Source organism: Melospiza melodia, chromosome 29, assembly GCF_035770615.1.
Source record: "Melospiza melodia melodia isolate bMelMel2 chromosome 29, bMelMel2.pri, whole genome shotgun sequence".
Classification (NCBI taxonomy): domain Eukaryota; kingdom Metazoa; phylum Chordata; class Aves; order Passeriformes; family Passerellidae; genus Melospiza; species Melospiza melodia.
Genome location: NC_086222.1, coordinates 2,227,298 through 2,240,717, shown reverse-complemented (window position 1 = coordinate 2,240,717; position 13,420 = coordinate 2,227,298). Strand labels below are relative to the sequence as shown.

Genomic DNA, 13,420 nt, shown 5'->3' with positions numbered 1-13,420 from the left:
GCCATCAGCAATCTGGCTCCTGAGCAAACCCTGCAGGGTCATTTCTGTGTTTGCTGAGGCCATCTGGGAACTGGGGAGCCCCACGAATACGTTGGAATTCAGGTCCTGTTCCTCCCTGGAGTTGCTGTTCACGTTTGTTTGGTTTTCCAAAGCAAAAGGAAACCCAGAGTCTTCCTCTGGAAGAGCTTGGGCTGACACATGTCCAGCAGATAATTCCTCATGGAATGGACAAATATCCATTTTCTTGGACATTTTTTTCAGTGAAAATGACATTTTCTTCAGTGCCCGTGGCTACAGGGAGAATTTGGGCTGGTGCTAGCTTTTCCCTAGCTCCTTAGGATTGAGGGGAAAAGGAGGGTAATGGGGCTTAAAGGAAAAACATGTCCACAGGAAGCAGTCTTTTAAAATATCCCAGCAGATGAGCAGAAGAGCTTTTGAAAGCTGATTTCCAGTGGATCTGCATATCACAGAAGAATTACTGGGTGTCTAAAAATACCCTTTTTCTGATCTGGGCCCTTCCTGCTCCTGGGAGCAGCCTCCTGTCCCTCTGGGTTCTCTGATGTCTAATGAGGTTTGGCTCCCACCTCTAGCAAGGATCCCACTCCAGCCGTCTCCAGGAGCTTTCTGATAATTTCAGCTCCTTCTGTCACACAGCACTAAAATTGGCCAGCAGGTTGAAAAAAGCAGCAGATAAAGGATTGATGGACAGGTGTGATGATTTGCATGCGCCTCATTTTTATTGAAAAACAGCTTTAAGAGAAAGATGAGATTCTTTCAAACCTCTACTTTTGAAGCCACTCTTGTGATGGGGAAGGTTTGGGGAAGTTTGTGGCCTCACTGTTCAGCCCTGGGCTGCTGCAGGAAGAGGGCAGGAGATGCCTGAAGCCTCGCAGAGGGATCAAAGGCAACCTGTGGGCTGGGCCAGGTGCCAGGCTGAGCCCGGGGTGAGCTCCTGTCTCTCTGCCTGCTCTCCCAGCTGCTGTCCCCAAGGTCTGGCTGCTGGCACAGGGACAGGAAGCTGGGCTGAATGCAACAGCTGGCAGAGCTGGGCACGGGCAGATAGTGTTGCTGCTTTAATTCCTATTCATACAGCACTCCCTCTTTTTATAAGGGCTGGGGGGTGGCAGGGGGAGGGAGGCTTTTCATGCTGGCATTAAAGCCTGGCTTGTTCCCCCTCCCTCGGCTCCACTGTCTCCTGTTTCTCCAGGCTGCTTTTCACAGGGGCTTTAATTCTCTCCAGACTCTTCCTAATGGATTTTTCACATGGGGCCCCCGAGCACGCTCAGGGTTCCAGAAATTTCACGCTCCCCCCTCGGACACAAAAAAAGGGGATTCCTTTTCCCACACTTCCCCCTCTCCCCTTGGTGTTGCTCTGTTTGAAACGAGGCGGGATCCCAATTTGTGGGATTGGTGGAGATCCTGGCGATGAATGGATCTGGATGCGGGGACAGGTGACACGCTGGTGCCCGCTCACCACCTGTCCCAGGGCACAGCCCCTCCTTCCTGCCCGGGAGCGGGGCAGGGTCCACCCTGTTGTGGAGCCAGCACGGGTCTGTGCCGCCATCCAGTGGCAGTGCTGGGCTCTGGAGGGGCCAGACCCCCTCGTCTCCCAACACTGACCCACCCCAGGGACCCCCAGAGCCCCCCTTGGCCCGGGGCTGGAGGGAGGATGAGGAGGGAGGAGCTCTGTGGGTGATCAGGGGGTGATTTGATCTTCCCTCTGTTTTCCTTCTTTCTTTCTTTCTTTCTCCCTGCCCACAGTCTGGGTTTGTTTTTTCTGGCATGGGAATGGAGAGTGGGGATGAGATGAGGGGAGAAAATAGATCCTGGCTTGAGGAATGTGTGAAATCCACCAGGGATGGATGGATGGATGGATGGATGGATGGATGGATGGATGGATGGATGGATGGATGGATGGATGGATGGATGGATGGATGAAAAATGGATGGGTGAAAAATGGATGGATGGATGGATGGATGGATGGATGGATGGATGGATGGATGGATGGATGGATGGATGGATGGATGGATGGATGTGTTCCTGCTCGTGTCCACAGTGTTGGCAGTGCCACGGAGGTGGCGAGTGCTATATCAGGGGTGGGCAGCACAAAAGGCAGGGAAAAAATAAAAATCTCCTGAGAAAGGTAGGAAAACATCCCCCCTTTTCTCTGCATGCATCCAACCTGGGCTGTCAATGAGGCTTTTAACAGGAAAGTGGGCCAAGCTCCTTTAGGAATCAGGCACAGCCTTCTCCTCTCATATCTGTGCTCAGAGCTGGGGGCAGAGGGATCTCTGAGGTTTGCTAGGGGCAGAGGGAGCAGTGTGGGTGTTTGTGGTTGAAGCTGAGCCCTCAGCAGGCAGGACCATGAGGGGATGGACGTGACTGTCCCTGGTGTCCCTGCAGAGAGGATCTGCATTAACCAGCTGGCTGGGACAGGCCTTCTGTTGAGGCAACATGTGGCTTTGGCTTTCCACAGCCCAGCCCCAGCTCCCCGTGCTGCAAGACATGCCCTTGCTGCTTCTCTAAGGCTGTCTTTGGGAAAAAATGCTGGCTCCTGCCTGCACAGCATCCTGCTCCTCATTGTGGCTGCAGCAGGGACCCTCCATCTGTCCCCCAGCCCACTCTGCCCACTGGGCTGCTCTCTGTGTGGGTTCAGCCTTGGGAGGCTCTGCTCCAGGCAAGTCGGCACTGCAGAAACCAAGAGGCTGTTGTTGGGTTTTTGTTTCAGGAAAGGCAGGAATTAATCATCTCCCAGGCACAAAAAAACCCTAAAACATTTATGGCTCAGGCCAGCAATTGCTCGAATTCAGTGCCCTTGTCCAAAACTGCAGCTGTTGCAGTGCCTGCACTCAGGGGAAGCTCCTTTGTCCCTCTCCCTCAGTGACTGGGCTAAGCTGTGCCAGCAGGGAATGGAGGAGGGTGGCAGCAGTCACTGCCTCTCATCCATTTGGATCTGCTGCCTCTGAGCCCCCCACAACCCTGGCTGTGCTCAGGGATGCTGACTTTGCTGCTGGGGGAAGAACTGAAGGCCAGGAGGTTCCAGGGTTGGCAGAGAGGCCTTGGGGGTGGGAAAAGCACTGGGAGAGACCTCATATGCAAAAACAAGGCTGCCACAGGGCATTAACAGGGCACCTGCTGCCTAAATTGGGAGGCAGGAGAAGGGCTGAGACAAGCATGTGGTGTTTGATGCCTGCTGGACACGGATGTTCAACAGGCTCTGAGCTCAGCCAGGGGCTGTACCTGTGCCCAGGAAGGTTGATTGAAGTCCTGGTTCAAACTTTATCTGTGCCAAAGTGTAGGTGTTAAAGCGCATGAAAGAGAACAGAGCTGCTTTCTCATCTCTTTCCTCTGCCTCCTTTTGAGTTATTTATTTATTTATTTATTTTTAAATAGGTCAGGGTAGGAGCAAGATTAGCAGGAGGAGTGGCACTGTGCTGGCCAGGGAAGGGGAAGAAGCAGTGGGAGGGCTGTGTCCTCACGCTGCAGGGTCAGCACAAGGGCTCAGGAGCCAGCAGGGCTCTGAGCAGCCACAGGGCACCTGTGGGTGGGGGATCACAAGGTGCTGCTGCCTTGGTTCTAATCTGGGCTGGGATGTGAGGAGAGGGTGCAGAGCTGGTGGGTTCACCATGGCACCTGTCTATGCCCACCCTCGGGTGGGGTTTGGGGTTTGCTCCCTGTCAGGAGCACTCTCAGGGAAGCTGGAATTCTGTCAGCTGCTCAAACGGAGCGCGTCCGGACTCACGACTCGGGGCTGGTGGGATGTGAGCACACCAGGAGCCACCAGGAGGGCTGGGGAGGGTAAAACCACTGCTTCCAGCCTGCTGGGCTCCTGCATGAGGCTTGGCCAGCTTGGCACGGCACCTTCCCCTTGCTGAGGACACCCCTGTTCCCCTTTCCCCAGTTTTTCCCTTCCCTGTTCCTTACCCTCATCTTCCCACCCCCTCACCCCCCCGCCCCAAACTGGCAATGAGAGCATGGAGGGGAGGGCGCGTTTCCGCATGGTTTGACACTGTTCCCCCTTCCATCTGTCTTTTCCTACCCAGAATTTCCCTACACCCCGTCTCCAATCGATGATCACAAATCCATGGTGCAGCCGAACATCCCCACACCGGTGATTGGGGGCATAGTGGGAGGCGTCTCGCTGGTCCTGCTGGTGGCCGTGGTGCTCTTTGTGGTACTCCGGCGCCGGCGTCACACCTTCAAGGGTGACTACAGCACAAAGAAGCACGTGTACGGCAACGGCTACAGCAAGGCTGGCATCCCACAGCACCACCCCCCCATGGCCCAGAACCTGCAGTACCCCGACGACTCGGACGACGAGAAGAAGCCGGGCCCCTTGGGCGGCAGCACCTACGAGGACGAGGACGAGGATGCCGGAGGAGAGCGCAAGCTGGGCGGCCCCAAAGCCTACGAGGAGGATGCCAAGAGGCCTTACTTCACCGTGGACGAGGGCGAGGCCCACCCCGAACCTTACGACGAGAGGACACTCGGCTTCCAGTACGACCCCGAGCAGCTCGACCTGGCCGACAACATGGTGTCGCAGACCGACGGCTCTTTTATTTCCAAAAAGGAGTGGTACGTGTAGCTCCACGCCCCTCTGCTACACTCACACACGCTCACACACACTCACCAACGCTCACCAACGATGCCCTCCCTCCCCTGCATCCCTCCCGCGCACGCCCCGGCCCCGCACAGACTTTTTGGATGCTGGGGGCCAGCGGGGAGGGAGGGTGGCTTTGCTTACGGATCATTTTTTGGGGAGGGGGGGCGGGGCTCGTGCGGGAGGGCGGGCGGGAGGTCGGGTAATTATTTTCTCTCGGTTTTGGTTTTTGGCTTTTTTAATTTCTCTCTTCGACGACTTTCGTCCCCTTCTGTGGTGTTTGTATTGGTCGGTGGCTTAGGTGTTACTCTTTGCTTTAACGACTGTTGCCCAGCCTGTATATTACACTCTGTTTGTGTCTTCATGTCTCAGAGTGCCCTTCCCTCCCCGAGGCTTCCTCCTCCCGCTCCCACCTCCCCTGAAACACTGGAAATTTGTTTGTATGTTGTCTTCTTTGTTTGTTTTTTAACCTTGGGAGGGGGGCAGGTGGGCTGTCCGTAGGACAGAGCCAGGAGAGTTTTATGGCAATGGAAACATAGGTGCCATTATCAGGTGAATGGATTTTGGGTTTTTTTTCCCCTAATCACTTTTTTTTTGTTGTTTTTGGTGGGGTCTGGGTGACATTCCCATTGCCTGCTGCACACCTGGAGAGAACCACACTCAGTTTTTAATGACTCAATAAAAGGAAAATGAGGAGAAAGGGGGAAAAAAACGCCCTAGACCAAACCCCAGGTGTAGGGGCTGATAGCAGAGCAGGGAAACAAAACTGCCATTTTCCTCCTACGATTTATTATCGCCTGGCTTTTCATTTCTCTGTCTTTGTTTGAGTGTTCTTTTAAACGAAAGAAAAGGAGTATTTATTGCTGACACTTTTCCCCCCGTGATGGCTCAGAGAAAGGCTGGCTCTTTTTGTTCTTGTTGCTGTTGTCATTGCTGGTACCAGCCACAGAGCAGTTCACTGGGGCACCCACATCCCCTGGGGAAGGGACCAACTGAGGACACTTTGCTTCCACACATTCACTGCCTTCAGCCATGCTCTGCACACCCAGGCAGGGCAGGACCAGCCCCTGAGGTTTATTTTATTATACCACTAAGACTTAATTGTCATGTGTTTACACTTTATTTTTTATTTCGGTCAGAGCACGGGGGTGCTCCCCTCCCTCCCTCTCTCTCTCTCTCTCCCCTAGCAACAACCCCAGCCCGTGGCTGCACCACATAGGTGGCATTGATTGCCACTTTTCCAATCTCACATCCCTCTCCTGAGCACAGCCTTGGCAGACAGGGTAGGAGGGATTGAGCCTAGGGTATTGATCTTTCCCTCCTTGCCTTGAGCCACGCCGTTGTGCTGGGGGGGTTTGGATTGCTGCTATCTCTGCTCTGTGAATAAATGGGATTCCAGACTTCAGGGCTCTCTGTCTCACACCGACCATCTCCAAATTAGATTCATTGGGTTGGGGCTTATTTTTCTTCTTGTGGGTTATATTTTTTTTTTTTTTTAATTCCATGTATAAATAAATCTTTTGTTTGAAAAGAAATCCCCAGTTTTCTGAGCTGTATTATCATGCACATCTAAAAATAGCAGGACTAATTCTCCTGCTGCCTTACCCGCTGGGTTTTGTTCCACAGCAGTTATCCTGCTGCAGAAAGGGAGGAGGCTGGAGAGGCAGACCCACACAGATGAGTCAAGGTCAGATCTCTGATCCAGGCAGCCTCCAAAGCTTTCCTTTCCTGTGAGGTGCTCGCTGCAGACCACAGCCTGAGCCCTCCCCAGCGTGCCCTGATTGCATTAGTGGGGTAGGGCAGTGGGCAATCCAATTGTAGGGCTGTAATCTCTCTGCTGTTCCTGCCAGCCCCCTCAGGCTTCCTGGCTCCTGGCACCACAGCCACATGCCACAGGAAGGCTGCTCTGTGTCCTTTGAGATCCAGGGCATGCAGAGATTCCCTGGACAGCCACATGCCACAGGAAGGCTGCTCTGTGTCCTTTGAGATCCAGGGCATGCAGAGATTCCCTGGACAGCCACATGCCACAGGAAGGCTGCTCTGTGTCCTCTCAGATCAGGGCAGGCACAGATTCCCTCAGGATCCCTCAGGCTGAATCACCCCGCTGCCACCAGGAGCACCCTGCTAGCAGGAAAGCCCCCAATAAAGGGAATAAAAACCTCTTAACATCTCTCCAAAGCTCTGATTAGTGATGATTAGGGATGGGAATGACTTCCCTCCAGTGCCTTGGGAGAGCAGCGCACACAGGGCTTTGATTCCCCCAGAGGGAGAGCTGTAATCTGGCTCAGTGTGTGGTGCAGGGAGAATTCCCAGCGAAGTCCAACTCTGGAGTGAATAATCCTTCAGATCTGAGCCCCTGGGGACAGGATGGTGACAGTGCCACACCAGGCTCTGTGCAGGCACCAGCAGGCACCTGTGAGATCAGTGGCACAGAGCCTGCCCTGCAGATTTCCCTCTGAGGGGGTGGCTTTGCAAGAAAACAATCTTTTATATAAAATCTGCAGGTTCCAGCAGGGGTTCTTCACATTGAGGCCACTGCTCAGGTCTGGGCAATTCCCACCAGGCTGACCCCACAGCTCTGTGTCCTAAAGAACAAAGGTGCCAAGGCTGACATGAGGGCTGGGAGAGGTCAGGGCTGCTCCCAAATTCAGGGATGAGCAAAAGAACCATAAGAAATCTGCTTTGGGGGTTATTAGTTTGCCTTTGAAGGTGCCATTTTTGGAGCTGCAGCCTCCTTGGATTATTTATTGCCCATTCCCACACTGTCCACTGAGTGAGGGCTCAGAACCCCAGTGGGGGCCAGGGAAAGGGAAGGAGACAGTGGAGCAATGTGGGATTTCCAAGCCAGATCCTGTACACCATTCCCTTCCTCCTGCAGCACTTCTCCCTGCCCTTTTTGCATCAGCCTAAATTTAGGACTTAGCTCAGCCACTTACCTGCTCAGAGTGGTTCAGAAAAGGGGTCAGATGTTCATTTTTCATCCAGAAGCTGCAGTGGAAGATCCTTAGACAGCGTTGCCTGGCACAGCAGCGAGGCACCCTGCGAGTTCAAGGCTCAGTGCTGCGTTTCTCTCATCCTTGAGCTCCTCAGCATTGCTCCCCTGGTGCAATTATCACCACAGCCATGGAGAAATGCCACCTCTGTGCTGTCATTTGCTTCTTGCTGTCCCTTGCAAGGTCAGCTAGATGGCCAGGAGACTCTTGGGGGGGTAATTAGCCGAGTGATTAGCCATTAATCCATAGCAAGGTGGAAGAGGAAAGAAGTGTGGGGGCAGAAAATCAGATTGATGCTTCATCTGAGAGCTGTTTTTGGTCCAGTAATAGCATCACTGCCTTCTCTGGGTTAAATTGCTCTGAGGGGACCCTTGGAGGGAATTAGATGAGTTTTTCCAGCATCATCAAGCAGAAAGTGATCCCTGCTCCCACCTGAGTGCAGGGGTGAGCTCAGGGCAGAGGCCAAAGTGAAGAACCACGTGCATCCTGCAGGGAGGGAATGGGCTGGGGCTGTGCAGGGCCAGCCTGGGCTGCTCTGTGCTCTGCTGATGGTGTCACCTGTCCCTTTGTGCCCCAATGTCCCTCAGAGGGCAGATTCTGCCAGCCTGGAGTGCCACACATGAGCTGGGCCACCTCTGTGGGACCCTCAAGCGAAAAATCCCCTGCTTCTCCCACCCCCCTTCCATCAGAGGTGCTCAGGAGCTGGAAAATGCCCCTGGGACCTGCAAAGGAGTGAGTGGGAGCTCCCAGCTGGGACAGGGAAGCTGTCCTCTCCATCTGGTGCTAGGGAGCTGCTGCTGGGCAGGAAATGTCCCATTTCACACCAGTCCCAAACTGGTGTGGCCCCCCTGGGTTGGGGTTCTGCCTGGGGAATGCCTTCACCCTGCTGGGGCTGGGGTCAGTGCCTCATCCCCTCTCCTGGCAGGGATTCCTGGCCAGGAACAGACACATCAGCCTGGTGCTTTTCCCTTCTCCCTTTTTTTCCCCTTTTCCCTTTCCCTTTTCCCTTTTCCCTTCTCCCTTTTCCCTTCTCCCTTCTCCCTTTTCCCTTTCCCTTCTCCCTTTTCCCTTCTCCCTTTTCCCTTTTCCCTTCTCCCTTTTCCCTTTTCCCTTTCCCAGCCTCATCCTGGATAACAAATCCCGTGGTACCTCAGGGTGGGTGGGGAGGCTGAGCGCGCAGTGAGAGAGGTCAGTGACCCAAAATTCAGGTGAATTTGGGCCAATCCCCCATCTCATTCCCAGAGTGAATTCAGGGAGCTGTGCAAGCAAACAGAGCTGTGTCACAGCCCACAACGAGCCTGTGCTTTATGTACAAAGCCACCCCAGCTGTTTCCCTGCTGGGGCTTTTCTCTAGGATTATTCATTGCAATTCACCCTGGTGATGTTTTTTTCCCTTATTTAATTACCAGGTTTGTTGATTTATTTTTTTTCCCCCTGTTAAATCATTTTCATTCAAGCAGGGAAAAAAAAAAAACAACCTGAAGATTTCCTCATGAAATAAATCAACAAACTTGAGATGGTTGCACCAAATTGACTGCAAAGACATGAGGGACAAAGGGAGCCATTTTCCTGATGTTGAGTCAAAAAGAAACACAACAACAGTTCAGCAAAAATCAGGGAGGGTTGGGGAGAGAGAGACTCCAAAGATTGATCTCGAGGCAATCAGAGCAGGGAGTGTGATTGGCACGGGGCTGCTGCTCTGCTTGGCTCCTTGCCCTGCACAAGCTCACACACGCACACACACACACAGATTTTTGGGGTTTGGGGAGCAGATTAAGGGGAGGGAAAAACCCCATTGCCCTTGTGGGGCTCAGCTGTGTCATTCCTGTAAGCTCTGAGCTTCCCAGGGTGGAAATGGGGCTAATCCCAGCAGGTTAAAACCCAGAAAGAAAGAAACTTAAACTTTTAGTTTTGCCTCCAGCTCTGCTGTTGCAGCACTGAAGTTTGGGGTCTGTGGGGACAGGGGACACTGCCAGCATCATCACGCTGCCTGCTCTTTACTGCTGAGGTGTGGAGCAGCCCCTCACCCTGCACTCTCTCCATCCCCTTCATCCCAAGGGAATCTGCTGCCACTTTGGGCTTTTCCCTGGGGTGAGAGGGGAACCCTTGGAGGATTCCCCTTGGAGGGTGGGAAGGTTCTGGGTCCTTCCCATCCATCCCAACCTCACCCAGAGCGGGGCCAAGGGCAGAGGGGCTGGGGGAGAGCAGGGGGGCTCAGCCCATCAGAGGGAAGGAAAGACAAAACCAAGCCTAAAGCTGAGCTTGGATTTGGGACTGGGGATTTTCCCTGGGTGAAAGCGAGGAGCACACGGGGTCAGATCCTCTGCTCTTGGTGGAGGGGCTCTCCTTGAGGGTCTGGATTTTCTTTTCTTTGGCCTTTCTCTTTTTTTAAAACATGATTCCTCAGCTCCAGTGGTTTTATCTCTCTTTTTCTTCGTCCTCTGGCTGTAATGATCATTGTGGAATTCAAACTGCAGACAGACAAACAAACAACCCCAACCCCACTTTTTTTTTTCTTTTATTTTTTTCTTTTTTATTTTGTAATCTGTGTTGTGCTTTTGTAAAAAATAAAAAATAAAAATAATAATAATAATAATGTAATGGACTTTCATGATTTCGGTTTGGGGTTTTTTTCTGGGTTTTTGTTTTCTTTTTTTTTTTTTTTAAGATTTTTGTTTTGTTTTTTGTTTTGTTTTGTTTTGTTTTCCATCCTTTGTAATTTGTTCATTTTGAGTCCTGGGTTGCGGAGGGGGGGATATTTTCATGGTTATAATTTGTGTGGGTGGGGTGTTGCATCACCCTTCCTTTTACTTGTATAAAAAAAAACCAATAGTGGCTGAGCTGTGGAAAAAAAAATGTACTTTTTTATAAATAAAGAATTTTAAAAAAAGATATCTTCTCCTTCTTTCTGGGACATCTGTGGCTGCGTCGTTGTGCATTCAGTGGGAGTGGAAGCTGTGAGGGGACTCATGGTTTTCCAATTATTTGGGATGGAAATATCCCAGGATTTGCAGTGTTTTTTTGGAAATTCCAATTATTTGCATTTGTATTTTGGAAGGGGAGTTGCTGAGGGTGAAGGGTTCAGAGATCTCCAGCAATGGGCTGGAGGAGGTGGCTGGGAATGACTGGGTTTGCAAACCACGGTGGTTTTGTGTGGAATTCCTGGACAGCAGATCCAGTGCAGGCTAAAGGAGGCTGGGAGAGCTTCCCTTTGTTGATGTAAACAGTGAAATTCCTTGGCTGAGGCCCAAAGCTAACCTGAGCTTAAAAATAGACGGCTAGAAAAACACAGGGCAGAAAAATCCATCGGAAAATCTGTGAGAAGTTAGGATGGGTGTCTGTGGTGAGGAAGTTCTCACTGCTGGCTGCAGCAGACGGGACAGGCTATTGGAAAAATGTCAATATTTCCCTAGAAATGTGGAATGAGCTGGTGACAGGGCCAGGATGCAGAGACACTGGAGGATGGTTTATAGAGCCACACGTGCCTGCCATGGCAATGGGGCTTCAAAAGCCTCTGCAGGCTCAGGAGGAGCTCAGGGGGAGCTCAGGGGGAGCTCAGGGCATATTGATGCCTTGGGAAGGCTGGCCTGGAACAGAGACTGGATGGAGCTAAAGAATAAAGCAGGGATTTATTAGGAGGCCTCAATGGATGCATCTTGGGCAGCATAAGAGCCCAGCCAGGGCTGCACCCAAAATAGCCACAAAATTAACCCAAGATGAACCCAAAATGGTCCCAAAATGAACACAAGGTGAACCCAAATGGTCCCAAAAGGAACCTAAGATAAACCCAAAATGGTCCCAAGATGAACACAAATGGTCCCAAAATGAACCCAATATAAACCCAAAATGGTCCCAAGATGAACCCAAATGGTCCCAAAATGAACCCAAGATGACCCAAAATGGCCCCAAAATGCACGATTGCTCCCGGGGTCTCTCCCTGGGATCAGTTCTGCTCCATTTGCACCTTGCAGTTCATTGTCCCATCCCAGCTTTAGCCCAGGCAGTCCCACCCTGCTTGTTTTTCTCTCTCCAGCCCACGGTGTTTGTGCTCCTGGGCTGAGATTTGGATCATTTGTCCTTGGTGCCCAGCTGGAGCAGGAATTGTTTTGTCTCCATGCTCTGTGCACAGAGCTCAGCATCCCCTGATGTGAACTCAGACCCACACAGTAAAGAAGCACAGAAACTGAAAAAATAGAAAAGCTGAAACTTTAGGCATCACTATCCCCATGTCCCTGCTTTGGGAAGGACACTTTGTGTGACAGGAGGCTGCAAAGAAAACCTTGTTCCCAAAGATCCTTGTTCCCAAAGGAAACCTTGTTCCCAAAGCTCAAGGCCAAGCTTTGGCCAGGGAGGGAGAGACAAGGCGGGCAGCAGATCAGAGGGAACATTTCTGCTGTCCTTGCACTGCTATCAGCAGCTCCTGTGCCATCCTCTGGGACAGTGGGATGCTCCCTGGGAAGGGCTTTTTGCACCCAGCCTCAGCATGTGGGTGATGTGCTGCAGGCCTGGACCTAAACCTGAGCCCAAGCCCAGCACAGAGGGAGAGGGATCTGACCCAAATTGGGGTTGGAGCTGGAGGGAGAGGGCAAAAATAGGGTGGGGAGGAGTGGTTTGGTCCCTGGGACTGGTGACCTGAGTGCAGCCTGGCAGGAGAACCCCCCAAAATTCTGCAAACAGAGCCAGAGCTCAGCCACTGTGCTTTGGGAGGGATTAGAGACAGCCCTGGGAATACTTTCCTTGTGGAAAAGGAGGAAAAAACAGGCTCCAAGGTGGACAAGGGGACTTGTGACCACTCTCTGAGCTGTGTCTTTCTCTCCCCCCATTTTCCCCCTCTCATTTTGCCCCCTTAGCCATGGCACCTGCTTTGGGAGGGATTAGAGGGCCCTGGGAATGCTTTCCTTCTGGAAAAGGAGGAAGAAACAGGCTCCAAGGTGACCAAGGGGACTTGGGCTTTGTGTATCTCTCCCCCCATTTTCCACCCCTCTCATTTTGCCCCATTAGCCATGGCACCTGCTGGAGGAGCAGCTTTCCTTCAGGAGCGACCACAGCTCCTACAGAACCGGCTCCCAGCAGCTGCCTCAGCCTCCTCTGGGGATGGGGAGGAACAGAAGGAGCCCTGCAGAGCTGGGGCTGAGATGGGAAGAAGGACAGGAGGGGCTGGGATGAGCCCCTGGGAAATGCTGCTCTGCTTTCCCAGGCCAGGCCTGAGGAGCTCAGCGCTGATGGATAAAAGCCACAGCCCGGGGCCTCTCCTCGGCAGCTCGAGTTGCAGAGGGCTGCAGGCAGCAGGAGCAGCCCCCCAGGCAGAGCCCACAAGGATTGGGTTTCCTTGGAACCAAGCAGAAACACACTGGGGGTGGGAGCGCCAGCAGCGCCTGATGGACAAAAGCATGGCTTGGATCCCTTCTCCAAGGCACAGATCTGCAGGAGGGCCCAAAAGGGGCTGCAGGAGAGCCCAAAGATTGGTTTTCTTTGGAACCAAGCAGAAAAACACTGGAGGTGGGGAAGGCCAGCAGTGCCTGATGGACAAAAACATGGCTTGGATCCCTTCTCCAAGGCACAGATCTGCAGGAGGGCCCAGAAGGGGCTGCAGGAGAGCCCAGAAGGGGCTGCAGGAGTGCCCAAAAGGAGCTGCAGAGCGCTGAGGAGCAGCATAGGGTGAGGCAGGAACTGCATCAGGAAAAAAAAGTGGCTGGACTGGAAAAAAAGTGGCTTGGATCCTTTCTCCAAGGCACAGATCTGTAGGGGAGCCCAAGAGGGGCTGCAGAGCCCTGAGGATCAGCACGGAGCAAGGCAGGAGCTGCACCAGGGCAGGGGGAGGTTTGTG

The 13,420-nt window shown here is 52.7% G+C and overlaps 1 protein-coding gene across 3 annotated transcripts in view; it reads left to right on the top strand.

The window, feature by feature from the left end:
* Nucleotides 1–13,420, top strand: part of NECTIN1 (nectin cell adhesion molecule 1) — a 102,868-nt gene that overhangs the window by 58,195 nt on the left and 31,253 nt on the right. Inside the window, exon 6 of one of the 3 annotated variants that reach the window (XM_063178341.1) lies at nt 4,044–4,767. The exons of the other annotated variants lie outside the window; for them this stretch is intronic. Within the exon in view, the coding sequence (XP_063034411.1) occupies nt 4,044–4,585 (542 nt within the window). The 3' untranslated portion in view covers nt 4,586–4,767. Of the gene's footprint in view, nt 1–4,043; nt 4,768–13,420 lie in introns of those variants that run through there. 3 annotated transcript variants of the gene reach the window in all.